Below are 24,425 nucleotides of genomic sequence, written 5' to 3' on the forward strand. Positions count from 1 at the left end.
TAAGCAGGCTTCCACAATGTAATACATGAGTTCCTATCAAACTTAGTTTTACAGTAGTTGGATTTTGTGTGAACTTTGTGCTATTGTGTTTAAAGTTTCTTAGGCAGTTTTCCTCAGCTGTTGGAGAGTCTCATAAATGTTAAATATTGCCATCTCCATTTTCTGGTAGCAGGTCCTAGACATGGCCTTCTAAGGACTATGAGAAACAGACCTAGCAACAAGTAAAATTTACTCAAGCAATACCATATCCATAGGCTTGTAACTCTTCAGTCTTCTGCTTCTCAATGTGATACAGGTGAGATCTGCTCCAGATCTTAAAGATGACTATGAGTTACCAGTAGCTGTACATTCAGAATCACATTTTGACCATTGTATCTCAGCTCCCTCTACATGCTTCCCAACTGCTATCTTTCTGACCATGTTCAAGCAATGGAACTTCCTGCTGGATCTGCACCTCTGATGCTGGTTCCTGCTCTCTGATTGTACCAGACTGTGTTCCATGTATTAAATTAATAGCATTCTAGTCACTCCTTGTTATTTAAGAGTTAACTTGTTCTTGATCCATGTGTATATTGGATTACATGACCTGGACCTCCATGACTTCTCTGCTACTGCTTTTCTTGACTGTAGTCCTGGGGGTTCGTTGTTGCCTGGTGTCATAGCCAACAAATAGGTTTGTGGTCAAGGCTCTGGTCCTGCAGTTGCTTCTCCATTGACATGATCGCTGTTTGCTTTGAATCAGCTCTTGTACTGTCATTGGGTTTTGATGCTTGAGGAAGATTGCTTCATGTTAAGTGGGGGCTTTGATGTATTCTTCACCGCAGAGCCCTTGGGATTTGTCTTGATGCGTGGCTGCCCTGGTTATTTCTTCACAGGATATCATCCTTGTTCCTGTCTAGCTGGTGGAAGAATGGAAGTTCAGAGGCATTAAAGTGTCTGTTGAGTGCAGTTTCACATTCAGTTACCCCTAGGCGTGAGAGTTGTGCTCAGTGTCTGGGAATCAAGTATAGTGTGACGTTGAGTGTTGGATGTGCCAACAGATGTTATCAAGGACCCCGTTAGGTTGAGACAGGAATACCTGAAATTCTATCTTAGGTCCTCTGAGAGATGCTCTGCTAAAAGCTGTCCTGAGGCTGATCTAAATTGTTTTCAAAGTTGTCTACCTCAAAGCACAAACCTGTAGTTCCTCTGCTGAGTGCTTGGGTACTCTGCAGTGGCATTATTCAGGTTGGCATAATCCCAGCAGTGCCATTTTGAAGCTTATCTTGATACGGTTTGTATCTTCATACAAGCTAAAAATCTCTCATTTGAATAGCTTTTTGTGCATTAGCACTGGGGCTTTGCTGCTGTGACAATATCAGACTGCAGACTCCATTTGTGATGTTTTTTACCTTGTCTGTTGTCCTGTTAACTCCATGCTGGACTTAAATTCCAAAGGTTGATGGCAAAGTCTAACAACAGATGGTCCTTGATTTAAGTGCTCTCCCATTGACATTGAATCATTCTAAAACATTGGCTGACTACTGTCCAGGAGAACTGGCTTATCAGAGAAGAGATCACCTGTCAATAAAGTGACCTGGTAAGTGTCTGGGATCACCTGAAGAGGCTGATCCAGGAGGAAGGGACTTGTGTTAATTTAGATGGAATCGAGGTGTTAACATCACTCTGTAACTGTCTAACATTAAACATTGAGGGGCCCCTGCTGGTTCTAAATGCAGCTCTTAGAAGTGGAGGGCTAGATAGAGGATTTATCAACGGTCTGGTGTGTGGCCAAGAAGAGGCACTCTACTAAAGCTGTGACAGCTCCAACCTAAGTGCTCCGAGGTAGTGAAATATCCAGTAACTCTCTAATATATCATTATTGCTACCTTTGAAGTAGCTTCTCATCTCAACCAGCCTCTGACTACTCTGCCTTAAGCCTCAAAATCTAATGGCAACACAAGAGCTGACTCAGTACAAATAGTGCTGAAGACAACGCAGAAGAACTGCAGGACCAGAGCCATGACAATATAGCTATGTGTTGTCAATCATAGGAATAATCTGGCAATTTTCTTCAGTGGCCTACGTGCCCATCCTAGCTGTGTTACAAATTCAAGGTTAAAACCCCAAGGACTTGTTAGTGGAATAAAGTCATCAAACCATTTAGTGTGTGTGTGTGTTTGCTTGCCTCTCTTACCAAAAGAACCATGTTGAAGTACTGTTTGTAGGCATTGCTTCTTGCTTAAAAAGGATCTAGGTAGGAAGGTTCTAGAGCAGGGTGCCAGATTCACTTGGAGCAGAGGGCCAAGTTCTGTTTGTATATGGTATACATTCAGAACTATGCACTCTACACAATACACGGTAGAATTCACTGATGGTCGCAGGAGATTTCTATAGCTCGAGAGAAGAATACTATATTTGTTCAGTGCTTTATTGTTGCATTAATCATCAGTGAGAAAATAAGCTCCCTTTTAAACCTGCTGCTGGGAGCAGGACTGGATGCAGGGTCAGGAGCTGGGGCTGGCTCGCTGCACCCCTCCGAATGTTCCTTCATGCCCCCCAAGCGGGATGTGTCTCATACTTTCTGGACCTTCTGAATTAAACGATTTAAATGACACTTTGGAGCATCACCTTAATGTTGACACTAATCAGATTGATAGAAGACATGGGAGTTCTCTCATTTGCGTCATTGTTTCAGGCGGTCTTCAGACTCGGGGAGACATGACTGCATCAGTTACAATCATTGTTCATTTGGAAAAATCATCTGTGCAGTCATGATGACTAGAAAGTTTTAAAGTGAAAGCTTAGATTCTGAAGAACCTGAATGTCATGTGTGCCATGTAATTAAATCATGCTGTCTGGGTGCTTTACACCCCTATTTTAGAGGTAAGTGGTGTTACTGGCTATTGGTATACATGTGTGGGCACAGCTACCAGTACTGTAGAGGGCCAAAAAGCATTAGCTAAGGGAATTCCTACCTGTTTCACACCAGCACAAAACCAAAGCCTGGAAATCCTCTGGACTGATGTACTCATGGAACAAGAATTAGTTAAATTAATTTCCATTTCTTTTCTTTTCCAAGTAGTATCATGTTTGATAATAAGTGACTTTTGTTTTTTTAACAGAATCATTTGAAAAATGACTACAGAGCAAGATTCTGCAACGGAGGAGGGTAATTAATTTGTGTTTGCATTTTAAATTTTTAATTCTTAGACACTGACCACTTGTGAAAGTTATGTTTGGTTTATATCAATAGGATAATATCATAATTGCAGTCTATCAGCTATATCCCTTTAAATTGGTTATCAGATTTGCTTAGTGTTTTGCTTTTATTTTTGTGATGTGGCTATGTGAAAGTTAAGATGTTAAATACTGAAGTAGTGATACTGAAAGCATCTCATTTTTTCCTCTTGGATGTCATGGACAGTTGAGCAATCCTCAGTTAAATAGAATATTTGAAGGTGGACATTGAAAAGCGAGTGCATGGTTGGTCACTCAGAAGTCAGTTAATGCCAGTGTTTAGGTTGTGTACACAACCTTAATCTTGCTTTTAGCTACTACATTACCCCATCCAGCAACCCTTTGATTTGCCTCTGGGTAGGAGGGTGAGTGAAGGTAGGGCCTTGTTGATACTCCCTCCTCAGGCCCCAGGATCTTTTCAGAGCATTTATTTCAGCCACCCCAGGTTGAATAGAGATCTTGATGGTGAGGATGGAGGACTTGCAGGCCTCTCTTACCAAGCTATTTGTCAAAGAGCTACTGGAAGGGGGTGGAAGCTGATAGTTCTGAAGTAGGAAGCTCTGCTCACTTCGGAGACCAACCTGCTGTGCTTTCACTGATTGTTACTTGATGGGGGGAAATTTCTGTTTCTGTTCCCCATCTGTCCTAGCTTCCAGTGTGGATGGGGTTACAGTTTTGCACCCCCACCAGCTGGGTAAAGCACTTTACAGAATTTTCAGGTATGCTTCATTGGTCTGTGTGCATTTTAACAGTCTGCAGGAGTTGTTCCTCAAGCTGTTCCTCCATTGCAAGTTCCACTGGGGACCTTATTCAGCCCCATCACACCTTAGTTTCTGCAGGAGCCATTTCCCTATTTACAGTTGTCCCTGCCAATTTGCGGTAATACATTTTGTTATTTTTGCTATGCATCTAAGTCACATGTGCATATGCTGGGAGTCCATTTTTAGGTGCACACTTTATTAGCTTAGTGAAAAAATCTACCCTACTTGCCTAATATCTGATTTTTAAACCTTGTAACTTACTCATATCAAAAAACAATTTCTTCCTATCCACTAGTCAGTGATACCCAGTGAGGGCTGCTCTCAAGCAAGATTTCATCTTTCATTTTAAACTCTTTTACCTGTACGGCAGTTTAGGAAAAAAGTTGTAAATTTTATTCTATGAGAAGACGACTTTCCTTCGCTCCCCTCACACATAACATTGGTTGAGCAGTTTTCCCTTGAATTAAAAAAATAAACAAACAACCCCAAAACACTCCATGAAGAAAACTGAGCATGGTAAATGAGAAGTTTACAGGAAGTTATGAACTAATGTAAATAGTGATTTCACTGTCAACCATTATATAACGTTAAGCATAGTGCTTGCTGCTGTATATGCTGAGATAGGTTATGTGCAAATTTAAAGTAGGTAACTTTTTATTGCAAACGATTCTTTCAATGTATTTTTTCCTTCTTCCTTCTAGAAAACAACAGATTAATGTACAGCCAGGCCAAAATGTACTGAAAATTATACGAGATTGTTTTGAAAGTAAGCTTCAAACATTTGTCTGTAATTAGTATCTTTGATTTATCTTTTTATGAGCAAGTCGTAACACTCTCCTTAATTTCACCTAGTGGAAAAGGAGTAGTTGTATAAGCGGTTTGATTTTTCATGTAGCATGTCTATAGCATAATGCAAAAAAAAGCAATGATCTTTCTAAAAATATATGGAAACTGCACTATAACCTGTTACATAAACTCTGTCGTTCCCTGTTGATAGGATATTTTCTCATTAATTTTGAGAATCATATTTTTGAAAACGTGCAAGCTATGTACTATTCCATTTATCTCATTACATTTACTTTTTTCTTTTTAGATTGTGTTAGTGATTCTACAATAAATTCTCCAAGCATAACACATTGCTCAACCCCTATCATTTTAAAGCAAAAGGAGGATTTATTACTCAGCAAAGAGGTCAGTTTGTTAATATAACTGTGTAACTGTTTGGTGTGGGAAACAGTTCCCTTTTGTTCCCATTGGACAGAGTTTTATACATGTACCTCTTGATGTATCCAGTCTGTACATTTTCTTTATATTTGTGGCATAATTTAGCCCTCTACTGCAGGGGCTCTCAAACGTCATCGCACCGTGATCCCCTTCTGACAACAAAAATTACTACATGACCACAGGAGGGGGCACCGAAGCCTGAGCCTGCCCAAGCCTTACTGCCCCGGGTAAGGGGGCCAAAACCTGAGCCTTACTGCTCTGGGCAGGGCTTCAGCCCCAGGCATGGTGCCTGCAACCTGAACGCTGCCGCACAGAGCTGAAGCCCTCGGGCTTTGGCTTTGCCCCTGGGCAGTGGGGCTTGGGATTCAAGTCTGGGCCCCAGCAAATCTAAGCCAGCCCTGGTGACCCCATTCAAAGGGGGTCCCAATCCACAGTTTGAGAACCGCTGCTCTACTGTAATGGTTGATAACATTATTTTCCTCAGTTGTCATGGTAAAACAGTTTGAGCATATTCTCTAACAAAGGTTGTCTCTCTCCCTGCCTCATCCTTTTTCTCATAATAGTTTACCCAGCTTTCATTCCTGATAACTTTCCCTGGTAGTCTCTCAGGTTCAAACTTACTTTGAACTTCTGCTTCTCTTGTCATCCTCCCAGCCTCATCTGTTGGTACCACTAAACCTTTTACAGTTAAAACTTCCACTACTGCAAAAAGCAACAAATGCTTCCTTGGCCACCCGCTGCTGGTTAGCAGAACTAGCTTGCGCCCTAGTGGAAAAGAATTCAGTTGTGTTTGTTAGATCTTGCTTTGTGTTCTTTTTCCCAGCAATCAAATGGAAGTAGTATAATTGAGGCGTTGACGGAGGACGCTTGTATAAAAGGAGCTTGTTAGCTCATGATCTTTGGTTGTTTGTAAGAGGTTGAGTAGTTCACTTTCTAGCTGGCTTAATTGAAACAGAAAGTCTTTGCCCTATGATTGCACCTGTCGGGGTACTCTCTGCTACCAAAGGGGTCAAGCTGCTATCTCTTGGGGTACACCTATACTGCAATAAAAGACCCGCAGCCGGCTCGCATGAGGTGACTTGGGCTCATGGAGTTTGGTCTGCAGGCCAAAAAATTTCAGTCTAGATGTTCAGGTTCGAGTCTAGCCTCTGAAACCTTGCGAGGAGAGTAGGTCTCTGAGCCTGAATGTCTACACTGCAAATTTTAGCCCTGCAGCCTGAGCATTGCAAGCCTAAATCAATTGACATGACTCTCAGGCTCAGTGTCCTGAGTTTGTTTTATTGCAGTGTAGACATGCCCATAGTTTGTTACCACTATTCTGCATATTTCAAGATTTCAACTAAGACAGCTCATTGTAGGGATCCTGTATTTATCAGAACAAGTGCTTCTGTATATGTGTGGTCTACTTAGATGTTTATATGGCCCCTATCAACATCCTATCCAGTTGCTTTACAGATATTAATCAGTTTATCCTCACAACAGCACTGAGTAAGGACATATTCCTTATTTTACTCTGAGGTTGATAAAAATCATGACTTTTAAAAAATCAATAATAAACTTTTAAATCACGATCTTTAATTACATTTTTTCAAATTTAAGAATTTATATGTTAGCACTTCCCTTTTTATAGTCTTACTAAATTACTCAAGTAGCTGTTACACTTTAATTAGCTTCTTGCTCATTAGCAGAGTTTCAAATTTTATATAGGTTTTTTTGCACTAAGAAATTTCACGCGTAACATGCTTATCTATACTGAAAAAGACAAGTTCAGAGCTTCACTTAATATTTTGACTGTGAGAATAATACAAACTCAAGCAAAAAATTAATAAGCAAATAGCCCCTGCTGTATTTGCAACCAATACCACCTTCTGGTACATTGAACTTCCACAGATCAATAAAACTGAAATGCTTTGACCAGGCAGTAATAGTCCATCATGATTTGTATTTTGAAGTCAGTGGGACTTTTGCTTTTAAGGTACTCAGGTGCTTTTGAAAATCCCACCCTTAGGTGCCTAAATCTGAGCCTAAGGAGCTTAACTTTAGACTGAAATGTTTTAAAAATTTGGCCGGTGTATAAAAAAATTCACAATAACTTTAATGTATTGAAATTTATTTAATGCATTGTATTTTCATTGTGAAGCAGTTTTGTGTTAATTCAACAAAGATATGATGGCACTAAGATATTTTTTAATAAAAAAAATTAATTTCTGATTTTGCAATCATTTATGCGCGTTGCCTAATTTTGCACACTTGAATAGTCCCATTGAAGTCAATGGCACGATTCAAGTAAAGTTACAAACCTGCTTAAGAATTTGTAGTGGTAGGGCCTGTCAGGGTTCCCTCCCCACTCTAAACTCCAGGGTACGGATGTGGGGACCCGCATGAAAGACCCTCTAAGCTTATTTCTACCAGCTAAATACTTCACCAGGGCACAAATTCCTTCCTTGCCTTTAGTATCGCTGTCACCACCAAGTGATTTAAACACACATTCAGGGAGGGCCACTTGGAGCCCCATCTCCCCGCAGAATATCCCCCCAAGCCTCTACGCCCCCTTCCTGGGGAGACTTGAGAATAATATCCTAACCAATTGGTTACAAAGTGAGCACAGATCAACCCCTCTGGGTCTTTAGGACACTGAAAAAACAATCAGGTTCTTAAAAGAAGTTTATTTAAAAAAAAGATAAAAGAATCACCTCTGTAAAATCAGGATGGAAGATAACTTTACAGGGTAATAAAAAGATTCCAAACACAGAGGATTTCCCCTCTAGGCAAAACTTTAAAGTTACAAAAACAGGGATAAAGCTCCCTCTTAGCACAGGGAAAATTCACAAGATAAAACAAAAGATACTTGAACGCATTTTCTTGCTATTACTTACTATTTCTGTAATATTAGATATATCATTCTGGTAGGAGCTGGATTACTTGCTTGGTCTCTCCCTTTGTCTCCTGAGAGAACACCCACAGAGCACAAAACAAAGCCCCCCCCCCCCCCCCCAGGTTTGAAAGTATCTTCTTTCCCCATTGGTCCTTCTGGTCAGGTGCCAACCAGGTTATCTGAGCTTCTTAACCCTTTACAGGTAAATAGGGATTTTATGCTATCTGTAGCTGTATGTTTATGACAGGGCCTTAATTTTCAGTATTTTGTTTTGGTTATGGCAGTTTTGTAAAAATCAAATGATACTCCATCAGCAGTGTTATTAACACCCCTCTTCCTCAGCATTTATAATTTAGTTTATTATGTATTACAGTTTCAATAGAACAGATTAAATTAGTTTTTACAAAGCTTCAGTGGGATTCATGAGAGATTTTAAAAAAATGATTTAAATCAATTACTTACATCAACCTACATTGATGCAGAGGCTAAATAACTTGCTCAGCATCTTATAGGACTAAGAATTGAATTGTGATGAGAGGCTTGAAGTGGTTTAATTACTTGAATGTTTTATCACTTTACTGACCATTACAGACTGGAAATGTAAGTATTAAATTGTGATGAGAATCTGCTTTTAAATGATTTTAAATAAGATTGTGATCAGAAAATAGGCATGTAATGTAAGGATTTATATTTGTTAAAATTTTTACTGTTGCTGTATCATAACAAACTTTTTTCTTTTCTATCTCTCCTGCTGTTCACTGTCAAACATTGCAGTCAAATTCAGGTTTATTTAACTCTGTGAAGAAGACATTTAAGTCTACATCCTCTGTAGTTGCATCACCAATAAAATCAATCAGCTGTTCAGGTTGGTGGTGTTATCATTGAATTGTTAAATTTTTGGGGTAAATATGTCTTGGGATTTTTACACAGTTTTTAAAGGTGAAAACACTAATGCTGTTTAATATGTATAACAGGACAGTCAACTGAAGCACATCAGAAATCTATAGCACTTGGCAACATAATTAGTTCTGACAGAAAAGAGCGGTGTGTATTAAAAGAAGATACAAACTCAAGTGATGATGATCTTTTTGATGCCGATGTTCCTGTTAGTTCTAACAAAAAAGCAAATAGTATATTTAAAGCTGTTGAAAGATCAAGCCAAAGCCCTCCTGTCATCTTTGATACTGATGAGGATAATTATGAGGTCATTGGATCACCTGTTCTTCTTGTTGAGGAAGCAGAAACATCTGTACACTTGTAAGTTGCTAAATCTACAGTAAATTGCTTAGCTTCACTTGCTAAATCTACAGAAGAAATATTTGAAAATTCTACTATGTAGCAGTTTTCAGTGCTTACAGTTAAATTTAAATCAATTGGTAGTGATTAAAATGAGACTGTTGTATGAGTATTGGATAGCCGTGGTTCCTTCCAAATTTTTTTTTTGCAAGCCCACTTCAAGTTATCAGACATGGTAGAAGTAGTTAATGTTAGACTACATCGCAGTGTCACAGAAATAGAAATGTAGAGCTGCTAAAATAGTCACCTGCAAAACTATATTTTAAGTTGCTTGACAGAAATTTGCTCTTAGCTTAATGATATATTTTCATAACTTTTTTAAGAAACATGTAAACTGGAGGAGGATCTAGAAAGAAACTTAAAGTACGTTTAGAGATTAATAGTATCAGATCTAAATACTGTTTTTTTACATATAGATTAAGTCTTGATGAAAAAGCAACTCCAGCAATGATGAAGAGACAGACAGAAGTTCAAAGGTCAGAAGGTCTTCAGGCAAGGACAGAAGAGCAGATAGTTCCAGTGGAAAGAGCAAAATGTATTGCTATACCTTCTGAACAGAAAAAGAAGTCGCTTTCTTCACCATTCTTAGTGGCTGTGACAACAGGAACTGTTGAAAAAAGGTGCATTGAAGTAAAATGTAATTGTTAGCAAGTAATTAGCACAATCTGAAGTACTGTAGCAAAAAATTTACCTAATACTGAATGATGTATTAGAGCAAGTCCATCTGATTACTAAAAGTAATCAAAAAAAAATTGGAAATAATGGCGGTTAATAAAGTGTTTTTAAGGTGTCCCAGAAGCCACAATTGAGGAAAAAGGCCAGTGGTTAAAAAATGGACAACGTTTAGAAAGGAAGTGAATATAGCTATAAAAAAAGTGATGTATAACAAATGAAAGGAAGGGGAAGTTGATGGTAGTGAATATAAATCAGAAGGTAGTAATGGTATAAAATTGATAAGGGAAGCAAAGGGGCACAAAGGAGAAATGTATGGCTAGTGGAGTTGGGGACAGTAAGAAGGAGTTCTTAAGTATATTGGGAACAGAAAGTCCTAACAATGGTATTGGTCCATCACTAGATGGAAATGGTAGAATTATTAACAGTGATGCAAAAAAGGCAGAAGTGTTCAATAAATATTTCTGTGCTGTATATGGGGAAAAAACAGTTGATGTAGTCCACTTTCCATTCCATTAGTATCTCAGAAGGGTGTTAAACAGCAGATACTAAAGTTAGACACATTTTTAAATCAGCAGGTCCAGATAACTTTGATCCAAGAGTTTTAAAAGTTGTCTGAGGAAATTCCTGGATCCATTAATGCTGATTTTCAATAATTCTTGGAACATTGGGGAAGTTCCAGAAGACTGGAAGAAAGCTATTGCTGTGCCAATATTTAAAAAAGGGCAAATAGGATGATGGATAGATGTGTTAGTCTGCCATTGATCCCATTATATTTACATTTAACTACATCAAAACACCTCTTGTTTGCTTGCACCCTGCTTACCAACAGATCCAGGGAAAGATCATGGAGCAGCTGATATAGGACTCGATTAATAAAGAATAAAAGGAGAGTAATGTAATTAATTCCAATCAACATGTGCTTATGGAAAATAGATCTCATCAAACTAACGTGGTATCTTTTTTTCATGAGATTACACATTTGGTTGATAAAGGTAATAGTGTTGATGTAATATACTTAGACTTCAGTGAAGTATTTGATTTGGTACCACATGGCACTTTGATTAAAAAACTAGGATGATATAGAATTAACATGGCACCCATTACATGTATTAAAAGCTATCTAACTGATAGAGTCTCAAAATGTATTTGTAAATGGGGAATCATTGAACAGGTGTGTTTCCATTTTTAGTCCTGTGTTGTTTTACATCTATCTTAATGACCTGGAGAAAATATAACATCATCACTGATAAAGTTTGAGATGACACAGTTTGGAGGAGTGGTAAATAATGAAGAGGACAGGTGATTGAGAGAGAGCGATCTAGATCTGTTGGTCAGCAGGGTGCAAGTAAACAAGATGTGTTTTTATGTGGCTAAATATAAATATGTACATTTAGGAACAAAGAATGTATGTAGGCCATACTTACGGGATGTGGGACTCTGTTCATCATTCATCAGTGATTCTGGAAAGGATTTGGGGGTAGTGCTAGGTAATCAGCTGAACATGAGCTCCCAGACTAGATCAAAGTTGTTCTTTTTGGCTTCCAAAGCTATGAATCTAAGTCTGAAATCTGACATTACTTTTTAGTAATTGTTTGTTTTGTACATTTATTTCCATCTATGATTCTTGGGTTATCAAAATTTAAGTTATCTAACATAAAAATCGGTAGCATTTGAAACTACTGTGCAGTTGAAATCTTGAACTGGTTTGAGACTCTGGCAGAGGATACTGATGCTGAATTGATGCCACTATAACTGTCATTGGTCTCAGAAAAAGAGCCAGCAAACCCTAGGTCTGTTAATACTGTAACCATCATTGACCAATATCATACGGGTCATTTGAGAGGTGATATGGTTATGTACTGTAAGCTAAGTGACACTTGTTTTTTAAAAAAAAGAAGCAGGGAGGCAGCAATACGTGCTGACTGCAAAACTTTTAGGAAAGCCAAAGCCATCACACTGGAGATAACTTCTACCAGGAGCAACATTGGCTTTGTGTTTAAACACTTGAGTGACCTCACTGACAAAAAGGATCAGTCACTCGGTGAGGTCAACTCCAGTTCTTGTCAGCTAATCAGTACAAAAGCAGAGTGCGCGACATTTCAGCCTGCCGCTTAGTGCACCCACAGTCTCTTTGGACCGTGACAGAAGAACATAAGAATGGTCAGACTGGGTCAGACCAGTGGTCCATCCAACCCAGTATCCTGTCTTCTGACAGTAGCTAATGCCAAGTGCTTCAGAGGGAATGAATAGAACAGATGATCATCTAGTGATCCATCCCCTGTCGCCCATTCCCAGCTTCTGGCAAACACAGGCTAGGGACACTTCAGAACATGGTTTTGCATTTGTGACATCCTTGCCAATAGCCATTGATGGACCTATCCTCCATGAATTTACCTAGTTCTTTTTTGAACTGTGTTATAGCTTTGGCCTTCACAACATCCTCTGGCAAGGAGTTCCACAACTTGACTGCACGTTATGTGAAGAAATGCTTCCTTTTGTTGTTTTTTAAAAATCTGCTGCCTATTAAAATGATATGAAGGCTGCTACTGAGTTGACCCATTTTGCGCAATTTGATCCTAGAAAATTCACTTTTAATGAAATAAGGTGGCAGAAACGTGGAATTCTAGCAGAATTGTTAAAAATATCCTGGCTACAAACACTGTTAATGTCATTTGGAGAACAGTATCTGTCCCATCGGATTGGCAAACAGGCATTATTTTTCTGCTTTGGAAATATAAAGGCAGCAGATGAGATTATTGTGGCATTACTCTTCTGTCTGTCCTGGGGAAAAATTTTGTTTCTGTTTTGTTGACCTGAGCTGCTTATATATTAAGGAGCAAGGGAAGACTATAGCAAATTGGCTTTAGTCCTGGCAGTTTCATGACGGAGCAAATCTTCATGCTATGCCAGCTTATTGAGAAGATATGCCTCATTCACGTTGTGTTTGTGGATATTAAAGCCACCTTGGACTCTGTTGACAAAGTATTGCTTTGGCTGAACTTGAAAACTTGCAGGCCTTCCTTAAAAGCTCTGTAGAATGTTCCATCTTCTAGATGATGACTCTTCAAGCTACATTCTTTTAAATGGGGGGAAAAAACACCTTCTTTTGAATTAGGTTAGGCATTTGACAAGGATACATTGCTGCCCAGAACTCTCCAGTGCCGTTATGGGCTCTGTGCTTGACCAGACACTTAGTAAATGCATTTTCGGCATATGCCTTGGTGACAAGAAACTCACTGACATTGATTTTGTCAACAACATAGTACTAGTCATCTTATCAACGGACAAGCTAGTTGAGGCACTTAAAGCTCTGGAAAGCTCATTGGCAAATGTCAGCCTGAAAATTAGTTGGCAGTAAAACCAAAATTCTAGCAGACAGCAATTTCATACGCACTGCGGGCTCCAGCATCCAGTTGAGATCATCTATGATTTCACCTATCTCAGCTCTGTTGTTAACATGAGTGATATCAAGAAAACTTGAAACCTGCACTGCAGAAATGTTACCAGTAATGAGGCACCTTATCAAGAATGTCTTTTGCAAACTGAATAATTGTTTAAGTAGAGAGGCGAAGCTTGTGGTCAGTATTCTGACCTATCTTACTGAAATATGGTCCTTCCCTGTCAAGATTGAAAAGAAGTTGGACACGGTTCAGTTGAAGCATCTCCGAACGATCGAAAACGTTAAAGCGTACGAGTTCAAGTTGAATGAAGATATTTATTTTCTAACTAAACAGGTGCCACTCACTCAAATGGTTGCCCAGTGCTCTTTACGGTAGTATTGTTATCTGCTCTGAAAGCCTACCGACTTCCCTGAGAGAATAATCTTCAACTTTGTCCCAATGAAAGCTGGGAGGAAAAGACCCTTGGGAAAATCTAGAACATGATGGCTGGTGGGTGTCAACAGACATCAGTCCCTCATTGGCATCTTACACTGTAATGTGCCAGATTTGGCTCAGGTTAGGATATCATAGAGATGCATACCACATTCAGTGGCCTCTGCTCTGTCCAAGTGATAGCATTAGAACTAACCAACCAACCTAACCAATTTTGTACCTTTGTGATTTGACATTTATTATTCTTGCTTGTATATGCCAAAGTAGTGTATAACTCCTAGTTTTTTGTGGATTCAATACAAAAACAGTAGTGTCTGAGTGGGATAAAGGTGGATTTATGCTGGGGCAAGGCTGTGTGGGAATGATTTTTAAGAGTGATGGTGGAGTTATGCTCTCTGGAAGTTGGCTGTATGGTTCTTAGCCTGAGATAGAATATTGCTTTCTAGGGAGTTTAACTTAATGGGAGACGAAGTTCGCTGGGATGGGGATCAGGTGGGAGCAGTGTTATGGCTCTCCAAAGTGTCTGAGTTAATGATGAGGTACAAACCTGTGGCCACAGATAGGAAAAAAAGGGGCTGTGTCCCTATTTGGTCAAGTGGCAGGGAAAAAACAGGATGGAATGATTAACAGATTAATAGATTCTATGACTGGAAGGGACATTGAGAGGTCATCGAGTCCAATCCCCTGCCCTCGTGGCAGGACCAAATACTGTCTAGACCATCCCTAATAGACATTTATCTAACCTACTCTTAAATATCCCCAGAGATGGAGATTTCACAACCTCTCTAGGCAATTTATTCCAGTGTTAAACCACCCTGACAGTTAGGAACTTTTTCCAAATGTCCAACCTAAATCTCCCTTGCTGCAGTTTAAGCCCATTGCTTCTTGTTCTATCGTTAGAGGCTAAAGTGAACAAGTTTTCTCCCTCCTCCTGATGACACCCTTTTAGATACCTGAAAACTGCTATCATGTCCCCTCTCAGTCTTCTCTTTTCCAAACTAAACAAACCCAATTCTTTCAGCCTACCTTCATAGGTCATGTTCTCAAGACCTTTAATCATTCTTGTTGCTCTTCTCTGGACCCTCTCCAGTTTCTCCACATCTTTCTTGAAATGCAGTGCCCGGAACTGGACACAATACTCCAGTTGAGGCCTAACCAGCGCAGAGTAGAGTGGAAGAATGACATCTTGTGTCTTGCTCACAACACACTTGTTAATGCATCCCAGAATCGTTTGCTTTTTTTGCAGTGGCATTACACTGTTGACTCATGAATGCTGCAGTTATTTGAGCAGTACCTTGTAACATGCTCAGGTGTTGTAAAGTCACTGTTAGATTTTCAGGATTAAACTCTGAGGGTTTTTAAATCGAAGCATTTGAATACTGCTCAGAGATGAAAGCTCAAATTGAATTAAATCCTCTTCCTTTCAGTTGCAATGAAAAACAGAAGTGGATTAGTCCCAGTTGGCATAAAACAATTTCTGAAAATGTTTATTGGTGGTTAAAATCTTGTACATACAAGTGTAAAGTATGGAAGAATGTTCCAGGAAAAAACAAGTTAAATTTAAAATTATTTTGCTGTTTGGATTGTTATATTGTCCATAGTAGTACAATGCTCAAATTACTGGTGATTCTTTCTCCCCTCTCACTTCCCAGATATTATATAGTTGGTAAATAACCCAAAACATTCTAGGCATTTATCTTTCCTTTAATACTTTGTCTCATTTATTTTTAAAACTGTTTTATATATTTGCTAAACCAAATTACATGAGAGAACCCTTTTTTTTGTATTTTTATCCTTAGGTGTTCAACTTCAATACCACCACCACCACCTCTTGTAAAAGATTTAGGAATGGAAAATGAGTGTGAGTTTTTAATTGATGAATCAGATGGTTTTTCTTTTACATCCTGGTTTTCAATTCCCAAAAAGAACAAAAAAATAGAGAAACAGGCCTTATCAAAGCCTATGCCAAAATCTCAGCCTTCCGAAAGGAAAAAGACAGTTTTACGAGAGAGCAGGAAACGCAAGGATAGAAAGGCACAGAATGCAATACCTGTTAAACTGACTCGTATGGAACAGTCAAAAATGAAAACGTGTGACGTTGCTGAAGGGATACACGTTGAGTTACAAAATGCTTCGGATACAAATCTAGGTTTATCTGACAAAAAGAAAGATGCTCTTAAATCTGTAAAGCAAAGCAGTCCTCACATAGGTAAGTTATATTTAGAAAAAAGATTAAGATGTAAAGACTCTTTGGATTTTTATACTTGCAAAGGCAAATGTTGAAAATTGAATTGTGATGAAAGAAAACAATTAGTCTTTTACATTCCTTATTAATGGGAGATCCTTCTGCCCTTGATTTGCCTGTTCTTAATTGAATCTGTCAACAACCGAAGACTTTTTCCTTTGGTTTAGAATGGTGGTACTTCTACTGGGAGCTGATCTTCTTGGGGATGTTTTGATTGATTCCAGGGTATGTTAAATCAGGGAATGGGGAACATAGGAAAATATTCCTAGGTCCCCTTGTTCCTGAGACTCTCTATGATTATTCAGCACTTGGGAGGCAGGTTGGAAGAGTCCTGAATGGAATGGAAGGATCAACTGAGGAAGTATGGTGTGAGTGTATGTGTATATATAGCAGTAAGGGAGGCAACAGCGACTTATTTCCCCCTTGCCCACATGTGGAGATATCAAGGAAGGTAGCAGTGATTACTTGCTTCCCTGTTGTCATGGGGACCAAGGAAAATGGTAACACCTGTGTTCCACTCCCAACTTTGTGGAAAGGAGGTAGAGATATGTGGTGTGTCTGCAGGGAATCAGCATTTGAGGAATAATGGGGGAGAGCTATTTAACAGGAAGAATAGAAAGTTGACTTGGAAGCATCTATGGGAGAGCAAAAGTTGCTGCAAATCTTTCTAGATTAGGGTTTAGAACCCAGCAGATGAATGGAATGTGGTACACTGAATATTTACCACTGTACACAGAGTATTCAGTAGATAGTGTTGCTTTGAGAACTTTAAGTGAAAATCACCCACCAGAGAAAAAATTATGTTCATGATATTTCAGTTAATAATCAGATATATACATAAAGTTGTTCCTGTGGCATTAAAAAAGGAAATTAATATGTGCATTTTTGTATGTTGGCAGAAGAGAGTGAAAAACACACACCTGGACAAAGATCCACAAGAACCCCAAACAAGAAAAACTCCACAGCCCTGAAACAGACACAACCCAAAAAATTCACTTTTTCAGTTTCCAAATCAGACACAGATATTTCTGATACAGAACAACCTAAACCAACAGAAATACCTAATGAAGATTTGTTTGGGTCTTGTAGTATGACTGAGCAGCCTCAAGAGCAGGTTGTGTCTTCAAAAGAGGATCGTAATTTTCCAAAACATCCCCAGTCCATTTTAAAAACTGCTCTCTCCCACACGACACAAACTGCTAAGCAGAAACTTTCAAAAGTTGCATCATCTAAAAAACTGGTAGAAAACCGAAGAAATCAAGTTAGAAAATCTGCCCGTAAATCCAGTAGTAGAAAATCCAGGGTACAAATCTCAGAGGAGAATTCTGAAAGTGAGCCCATAGAGGAGGTGGGTGAAAGAGATTTTTTAAAGTCAGACAAAGTGTTTGCCCCTTCATTGCAACAGGGATCTCCGCCTTCTGCATTACAGAAGTCCCATAAATCCCCCAAACCTAAAAACCTCATACATTCACTGGAATCATCTGGTAATGTACATATCAAAACTCCTGCAAATTCTAAAAAACCTTCACAGATTTTCATAGACTATACAGAAGACTCTGATGAGGGGAAAAGAGCATCAGCTGAATCTCTACGGAGGACAGCTAGTCAGATTAATCAAAGAACAAATATGATTGATTGTTCAAATCCTGAAAATGATGAACCTGGGAATACAACACATCACAAGGGTTCTTCTGGCCAGGACATGGCAGAACAAAAACACAAGAAGTCAAATGCATCTGTGAAAACAAAATATAAAAAACAGAATAATGTCCACCGATCACAGTAAGTGGTTTTGTGTACTTTTTAAAATGAATATGCAGTGCAACTTAATTGTTCATAAAACATCTACCAAGATCGAGGCATTATTAAGGTGTAGAATAATTCAGTAAAATTTGTAAAGAGCCTTAAGAGGAAACTCAGACTTGAATTTATATTCATGGCTGTTAATTTAAAAAAGTAATCAGTTGCATTTTAAAGGATGCAATCAGCTTGAGTTGGGACCTCACTTTTTTCCGGGGGTGGGAGAGGAGCAGGGGAATACTTTTACAAAACATAGGAATCTAGGAATTCTAGGAATACCAAATAGGACCAGTGGGCCTATCTAATCCAGTATCCTGTCTCACAGTGCCCAGTGCTAAATGCTTTAGAGGAAGGTGCAAGAATCCCCATAGTGGACAAATATGGAACAACCTGTTCATAAGGGAGTGCTTCCTCCGAACCCTATTAGTTAGTGTTTGACTTATGCCCTGATCCAAGAGGGTTTGTTGTCCTCCTTGATATCTAAATGTTTTATTCTGTCTAATGTAACTGTTTTTATCATATAAATGTCTAGACTCATAAAATACCAAATTCTTCACAACCAAGACTGATAGAAATAGTTCTTTGGAAACTGCTTATGCATAAGGTTTTATGTGGAATAATATAGTTAAGCCAGGCATTGCAGCATTCTATGAGTCTGACATCCAGATAATGGGGGAGGGAAATGCTAGAAATACATAGACACAAAGTAAACAGTGCAGAAACTGTTCAAAAACAAATCAGATTGGTTAGATAGATATTTTTCTAGGTGAGTGAATTTATATAGTAAATAGAAGAGACCATGAAAAGTAAATTCCATTAATAAGTCATTATTACAGTCTAAAAATTACCACTCATCTTAATCCTAAGTACCAAGAATAATGTCCAAAATATGAGTGACATACATCAAGAGAAATGACCAAACCATTCACCTTAGTGTTGGGTTTGAAGAAGCAATTTTATGACTTCCTGATATTTCTTATTGAAAAAAAGGAATCTGTTACTTTGATCAGTTACTTTTAACAAATGTAGTAGGAGATGTCATATTTACGTTTGCACAATATTTACTTGCAGTGAAGTTAGTACTAGGTTAATGGTTGGTCATTACTGCTGATGATGCCTGGCTCTGATTCAGACAAACTAACTTCTGTACTCTTATTTTGTATCAGTATTTTTCTAAAATTCCTTCCATATGCCCCTCTTTACTATAAATAATTACTTTCAGTAAGATTACTAACAATTGCATCTCTTCTAGAGTCTCTCCTGCACCTGAGAAAAACAAGAATCATAGCAGGTAATTTCCTCTGTTGTGTGTAGAACTGTCATCTTAATATTTCTCTGCACTAAGAGACCATAGCAGTGCTGCAAAGTCTTCTCAGTAGGATAAACGAGCCATCACTAGGGTTTTGCTTTTTTTCCTGACTCGTTGCCTTGATCCCAAATCAGATTGGTATTTTTAAATCTTGCTTGGTAAAGAGCTATTAACAGTAGTACCAATAATACTAATAGTATTATCAGTAGCATTACTATGTAGAAATATATTATTAATAGTAATAGGAGTCCCAACTGAGATTGAGATTGTGCTAGGCATTGTATATATGCATACATCCTCAGGGAATTTAATGTCAAAATAAATAATACAGGGGCTCATCTGTTGAGTGTATTATTAATTTTCATATCTTAATTCAATGAAACTCAATATTTTAATTTAAATGAAGCTGCTGCAGAATTTCTGGTTTGTCACACCAGTGTCTCAGAGTTCAGTGGGTAGAGTTGCAATTTTTATGTTCAGCTTGCTGTAGAGTATTTCGGTTATAATTTAACACAGACTGTTGGGTCCTAACTGCCTGGAGTTAGTGTAACCAACAATAGGAAGGGAGGACGAGTGTAACAATGATAAGACAGCTCCCTGAAGCCCGTTGTGGAGAACTTCTCTGACTTCATTGGGACTCTGTGCAGGCAGACTATTGGGCCACTGAGTATCAAGTTTCAGGAGTGGGCTTAACATAGTCCAAGTTCCAAATGATTTTCTCTATTTTCTGTCCCCTCCCTACTCCTTTTAAAACATTTTTAAAGCACTTGTAGATACCTATGGAACATTATGGGGAAGGAAAGAAGGGAAAGATGGTGAGGCACAATGATGAGGAGCAAAGAGTGTTGGCATGGAGAAGAGAAGGGAGTGGGGAAGGGTTCTTGGTGTCTGTCAGGAGGAGGAGAGGAGGAAGGGTGGTGAGAAGAGATGGAGTAAATGACACCAAAAGTCTGTCTGCAGGAAGTGAAGGAGTCAAAGAATGAAGTGCTGATTTGAAGAAATGCAGCTCTGACATCGGGAGAAGCTGACTGCTTTAAGGCTTCCAGAAGAGCTGGAGAATGTCCAGTTTCAACTCCCGTCTGCTGGCAGCCACGTGGTGGTGGGACCTGGATGGGTCTCCCTGTTTCTGGTATAAATGGGGGCAATGAGAGGTCCTGGAAGCTTAGCTGTCCCTCCCTTTCCCAGCTGCTGCTGACCTTAAACACAGCACTTAACCTTTGTACCTCCATTTCCTTGCAATAAAATGGGGACAATATTTACACATGTTTGTAATGTGCTTTGAGATCTACCAATAAAAAGGGCCATATAAAGTATGGAACTGATGTTTACTAGAGTAAACTGGTTCCTCATGATAAATGTCTGCATGGATCCACATCCTTGAATGATGTATTCACTGGCACACAAGCTCACTCATTCTACTAGTAGCTAGCATGTCTATTGAGTGGTGTGCACACACTGCCTAGTTTTGTACCCATATTTGAGGGAGCATGGACCCAACTGCCCTTCAATTCCTTCCCCTAAATCAAGGATCTATAGTAAGACTCTAGAGTAGTCTCTGTGGTTTCAATGGCCTTTGCAGCTGTTTCGCTAGAAAGGGCTCTGTGGAGACTATTGCTTCTAGGTCAAGAGTCTTCTGTGGGCAAGTGCAAAACTTTCTCTTTATAGCTGCTCTGGGCTTCTAATCTATCCCAGCTGTCTGTCAGTCAAGCATTTCTGTTTGGGCAAAACAATCTGCCAAGTTTATTGCATTACTTACAACATGCTGTAGCATCTGTAGATACCATGTCCTCTATCTTCCAAGCCCCTTAAGTACAGATGTTCTGCCACTCCAATTCTACAAATATTTTCATCAATTTAATTTTTAAATACCAGATGTGGTTTTCTTCCCATTTCCCTATACTAGGCTGCAAATGTACAATGGAATGTCTACATCCATTTCCACAGCCTCTTTTCCTCTTCCCTCATTTATGGTTTTTTATTACATTGACAAATACTTTACATCTTTAGAAGGACAAATTGTTAATGCATTATGAAAAAAAGCTTTGAAATTTGATACTATTCATTTTGTAATGTTTTTATTTTTCATAATTAACATTTTCACACCAATGCTATTTTTTTTTAAAGTGGGCCTGTACTGAAACGTTATGTAAAATTTACTTCAAAAAATGACGAGCCTATTGCATGTGACTGGGAGGATTCATCCTCAGGTTAGTTTAAAGGTGGTATTTTCTTTGGGTTCCTTTTTTATATACATGAGAATATTGGAAATTTAATTTAAAGTATTTAAAAAACTACTCAATTTAAAATTGCATGCAATATCATGAAAGGTTTTGGAGGAACCAAGAGGCTGAAGGTCTGTTCTTTAGTTCTGGGATCATCCATGAATGCGCTAACTTATGTATATAATGCTTTTTCCTTCAGAAAATGGGTTTTACCTAAATTTTTGAAATATTTTTGGTTTTGAATTATATGTAAATGTAATGAGGTCAGAGTCCTGTGGAAAAAAAATTGCATATGATCATGGTAATTCCTGTTTGGTGATTTATATTGCATTTTTCAGATAAATCTATAGCCTTGGATGGTGATGCAAGTGAATTTTTGGCAAACACACAACTAAAGCATAAACTAGGTACGGTTATTTTTTAAGTTCCTTTATGTAAATGCATGAAATACAACTAGGCTTTCAATTTTGCAATAAATTATTATGTGCAGTAAAACCCACAAAACTCTTGTGGGGAAAAATAAGTAGTATGCTGTTCATTTTGTCTTTTATATTATGATTGTATGGTAATCCCAATCAGATTATGGTCCCATTGTGCAAACACAGAAAGGTGTAATCCCCAAGAGCCTACCATCATGATGAAAAACATGTCAAGGGTGGGAGAATGGAATGCAACAAACAAGCAGAAGTGGTCATGATGGTGATAGGCAAGACTTGTTAGTTCCATCTTTTAAAAACAATTAACCAATGTCTAATTTTTAAAATAAATTTAAACTCTGGCCTTAAATATAAAAATATGTAGACTAAATTCTGAACTTTCTCTTTTTTGGTTATATTCAATTTTCTTTTTAGCCTCACCATGCTAATATTAATGATGTTTAGTTATCACTATTTTATCTTGTTTTTACCCCTTTCATTTTTATTTCATTGTTTAAAACTCTGGTCTTGTATGTCTTAAAAATTATTTTAAACATGTGGATTTTGGTATTTAACATTTGCCACTTTCTGTTACAAATATTATAAATTGTGTTGTCTAACTCCAAGGCCTGGTCTACATGGTACGTGTGTGTGTGTGTGTGTGTGTCTATCTAAGTTATGCAACTTCAGCTACATGAATAATGTAGCTGAAGTAGACTCTGCCTGTACCTCTCACCAAGCTGGAGTACAGGAGTCAACGGGAGAGTGCTTAGGGGTTGATTTATCGCATCTAGACTAGACGCAATAAATTGACCCCCGCTGGATCCATCGCTGCCAACCAATCTGGCAAGTAGTGAAGACATACTCTAACTTCTCTGTATATTTTAAAGCTCTTACCCTCTTGTCTTTAAATTAAGCCTTGACCATTTATTCTTTTCATTTAACCAATGCCTTATGTTCCCACTCCATGAGGTGCTTTCGCATGTAGCGAGAGCTCTTACTCCCTCTTGTATAGTCCAAGGTTTATAGTAGTCCATGTTGACTGTTACTTATCAGCTTATTTTCTTCTGGATGCTTACAACTTCATTTATTTGTTCCATTATCTTTCTGGGTACCAAAATTAAATTGACTGGTCTGCAATTCCCTTATTCCCCTTTTTATAGACTGGTACTATATTTGCCCTTTTCCAGTTCTGTAGGATCTCTCCTGTCTGAGTTTTCAAAGATAATCGCTAATGGCTCAAAGATCTCTTCAGCCAGTTCCTTAAGTACTCTAGGATAGTTTTTTTTTTGGTCAGGCCCTGCTGACTTGAAGACACTAACTTGTCTAAGTCAGTCTTAACTTATTCCTTCCCTATTTTAGCCTCAGGTCCTACCCATTTACACTGATGTTCACTATGTTTGTCATCTGATCATCGCTATCTTTTTGGTTAAAAGTGAAACAAAAAGGCATTTAACACTTTGGCCATTGCTGCATTTTCTGTTGTCTTTCCTTCCTCATTGAATAATGGATCTGCTCTCTTTGGTCTTCCTCTCGCTTCTAGTGTATTATAGCCTCTTCACTACTCTTACTGTTTGAACCCATTTTGTTGCTGAGATAAATTGAATGAAATGTAATAGAAAACCAGTATGGGGAAATATTGGACAGATAGGGTGAAATATCTATGTGGTACTTGTGCATGTGAAATATGATTGGCAACGCTTGTGCGGTCATAAAAGCAATGTGTTATAGCCAAAATGTTAAGGATATGATGAATATTCTGTCTTAGCCTAATAAATAGTGCTATTGGTTTAATATCAGTATTCTGTTAAACACTATTCTGATAAAAACTTGACTAATAAATAGTTCCATGTTAATTAATGTTGTAATCTCTGAGCTTCTGATGGTGAAAGCAGTTGTTGAACACTGTTCAAATGTTGCCGATCCTGGTATGCTTGCCAGTAGACCTGCATTTTGCATATTATCCAGAAAACTGCCTGTTTTTGTTTTTTTTAAAGGCTTGGTTGAAAGCTAAACAACATGCAATAATTTTGCAAAAGAGTGCACATTTTGTAAAGCAACAAGTCTCTCACACTAGTGAAATTTCAGCCTATGCTACAGTCACCAGATTGAAATATGCACAATAGAAAACAAATCCCTACAAAATTAGTAAAATATCTTATGCTGTGGTCAGTGACAGCTTACTTTAGAGTCTTCAACAGGGGTAATGATTCAGAGGAAGTAATTAGAGTGTGTTGGACTTCTACTGATAACTTCTAGGTTTATTTTATCCAATATGAATTATTTTTTTCTTTAAATCTGTTTATTAGTAATGCCATCCCAAACACCCAATGTTCGTCGGACAAAAAGAATACGACTAAAGCCTTTGGAGTATTGGCGAGGGGAGCGTGTGAACTATATGATGAGACCTTCAGGTATTGTTTCTATATATATTTCTGCTTGTCTTTAATTTTAGTTCAGTGTATTATCAGAGTATATATCGGGACATATTCTTCTCCTTAAAACATTAATAACTAGAATTAATGTCGTAAGATTGCTACACACCCTCAG

At 38.3% G+C, this 24,425-nt stretch overlaps 1 protein-coding gene across 3 annotated transcripts in view; it reads left to right on the plus strand.

Moving 5' to 3' along the window:
* Positions 1 to 24,425, plus strand: part of CENPC (centromere protein C) — a 68,706-nt gene that overhangs the window by 3,816 nt on the left and 40,465 nt on the right. For all 3 annotated transcript variants that reach the window (XR_004000753.1, XM_030565371.1, XM_030565372.1), the window contains exons 2-13: positions 3,105 to 3,151; positions 4,682 to 4,746; positions 5,074 to 5,171; positions 8,854 to 8,944; positions 9,054 to 9,336; positions 9,792 to 9,995; positions 15,683 to 16,092; positions 17,028 to 17,910; positions 19,181 to 19,219; positions 21,362 to 21,444; positions 21,798 to 21,866; positions 24,185 to 24,289. Coding sequence is in view for 2 of the 3 variants with exons in the window: in XM_030565371.1 (XP_030421231.1) it covers positions 3,105 to 3,151; positions 4,682 to 4,746; positions 5,074 to 5,171; positions 8,854 to 8,944; positions 9,054 to 9,336; positions 9,792 to 9,995; positions 15,683 to 16,092; positions 17,028 to 17,910; positions 19,181 to 19,219; positions 21,362 to 21,444; positions 21,798 to 21,866; positions 24,185 to 24,289 (2,377 nt within the window). In the remaining variant the exon portion in view is untranslated. The remainder of the gene's footprint in view (positions 1 to 3,104; positions 3,152 to 4,681; positions 4,747 to 5,073; positions 5,172 to 8,853; positions 8,945 to 9,053; positions 9,337 to 9,791; positions 9,996 to 15,682; positions 16,093 to 17,027; positions 17,911 to 19,180; positions 19,220 to 21,361; positions 21,445 to 21,797; positions 21,867 to 24,184; positions 24,290 to 24,425) is intronic.

The sequence above is a fragment of the Gopherus evgoodei genome, chromosome 5 (assembly GCF_007399415.2).
Source record: "Gopherus evgoodei ecotype Sinaloan lineage chromosome 5, rGopEvg1_v1.p, whole genome shotgun sequence".
Lineage (NCBI taxonomy): Eukaryota > Metazoa > Chordata > Testudines > Testudinidae > Gopherus > Gopherus evgoodei.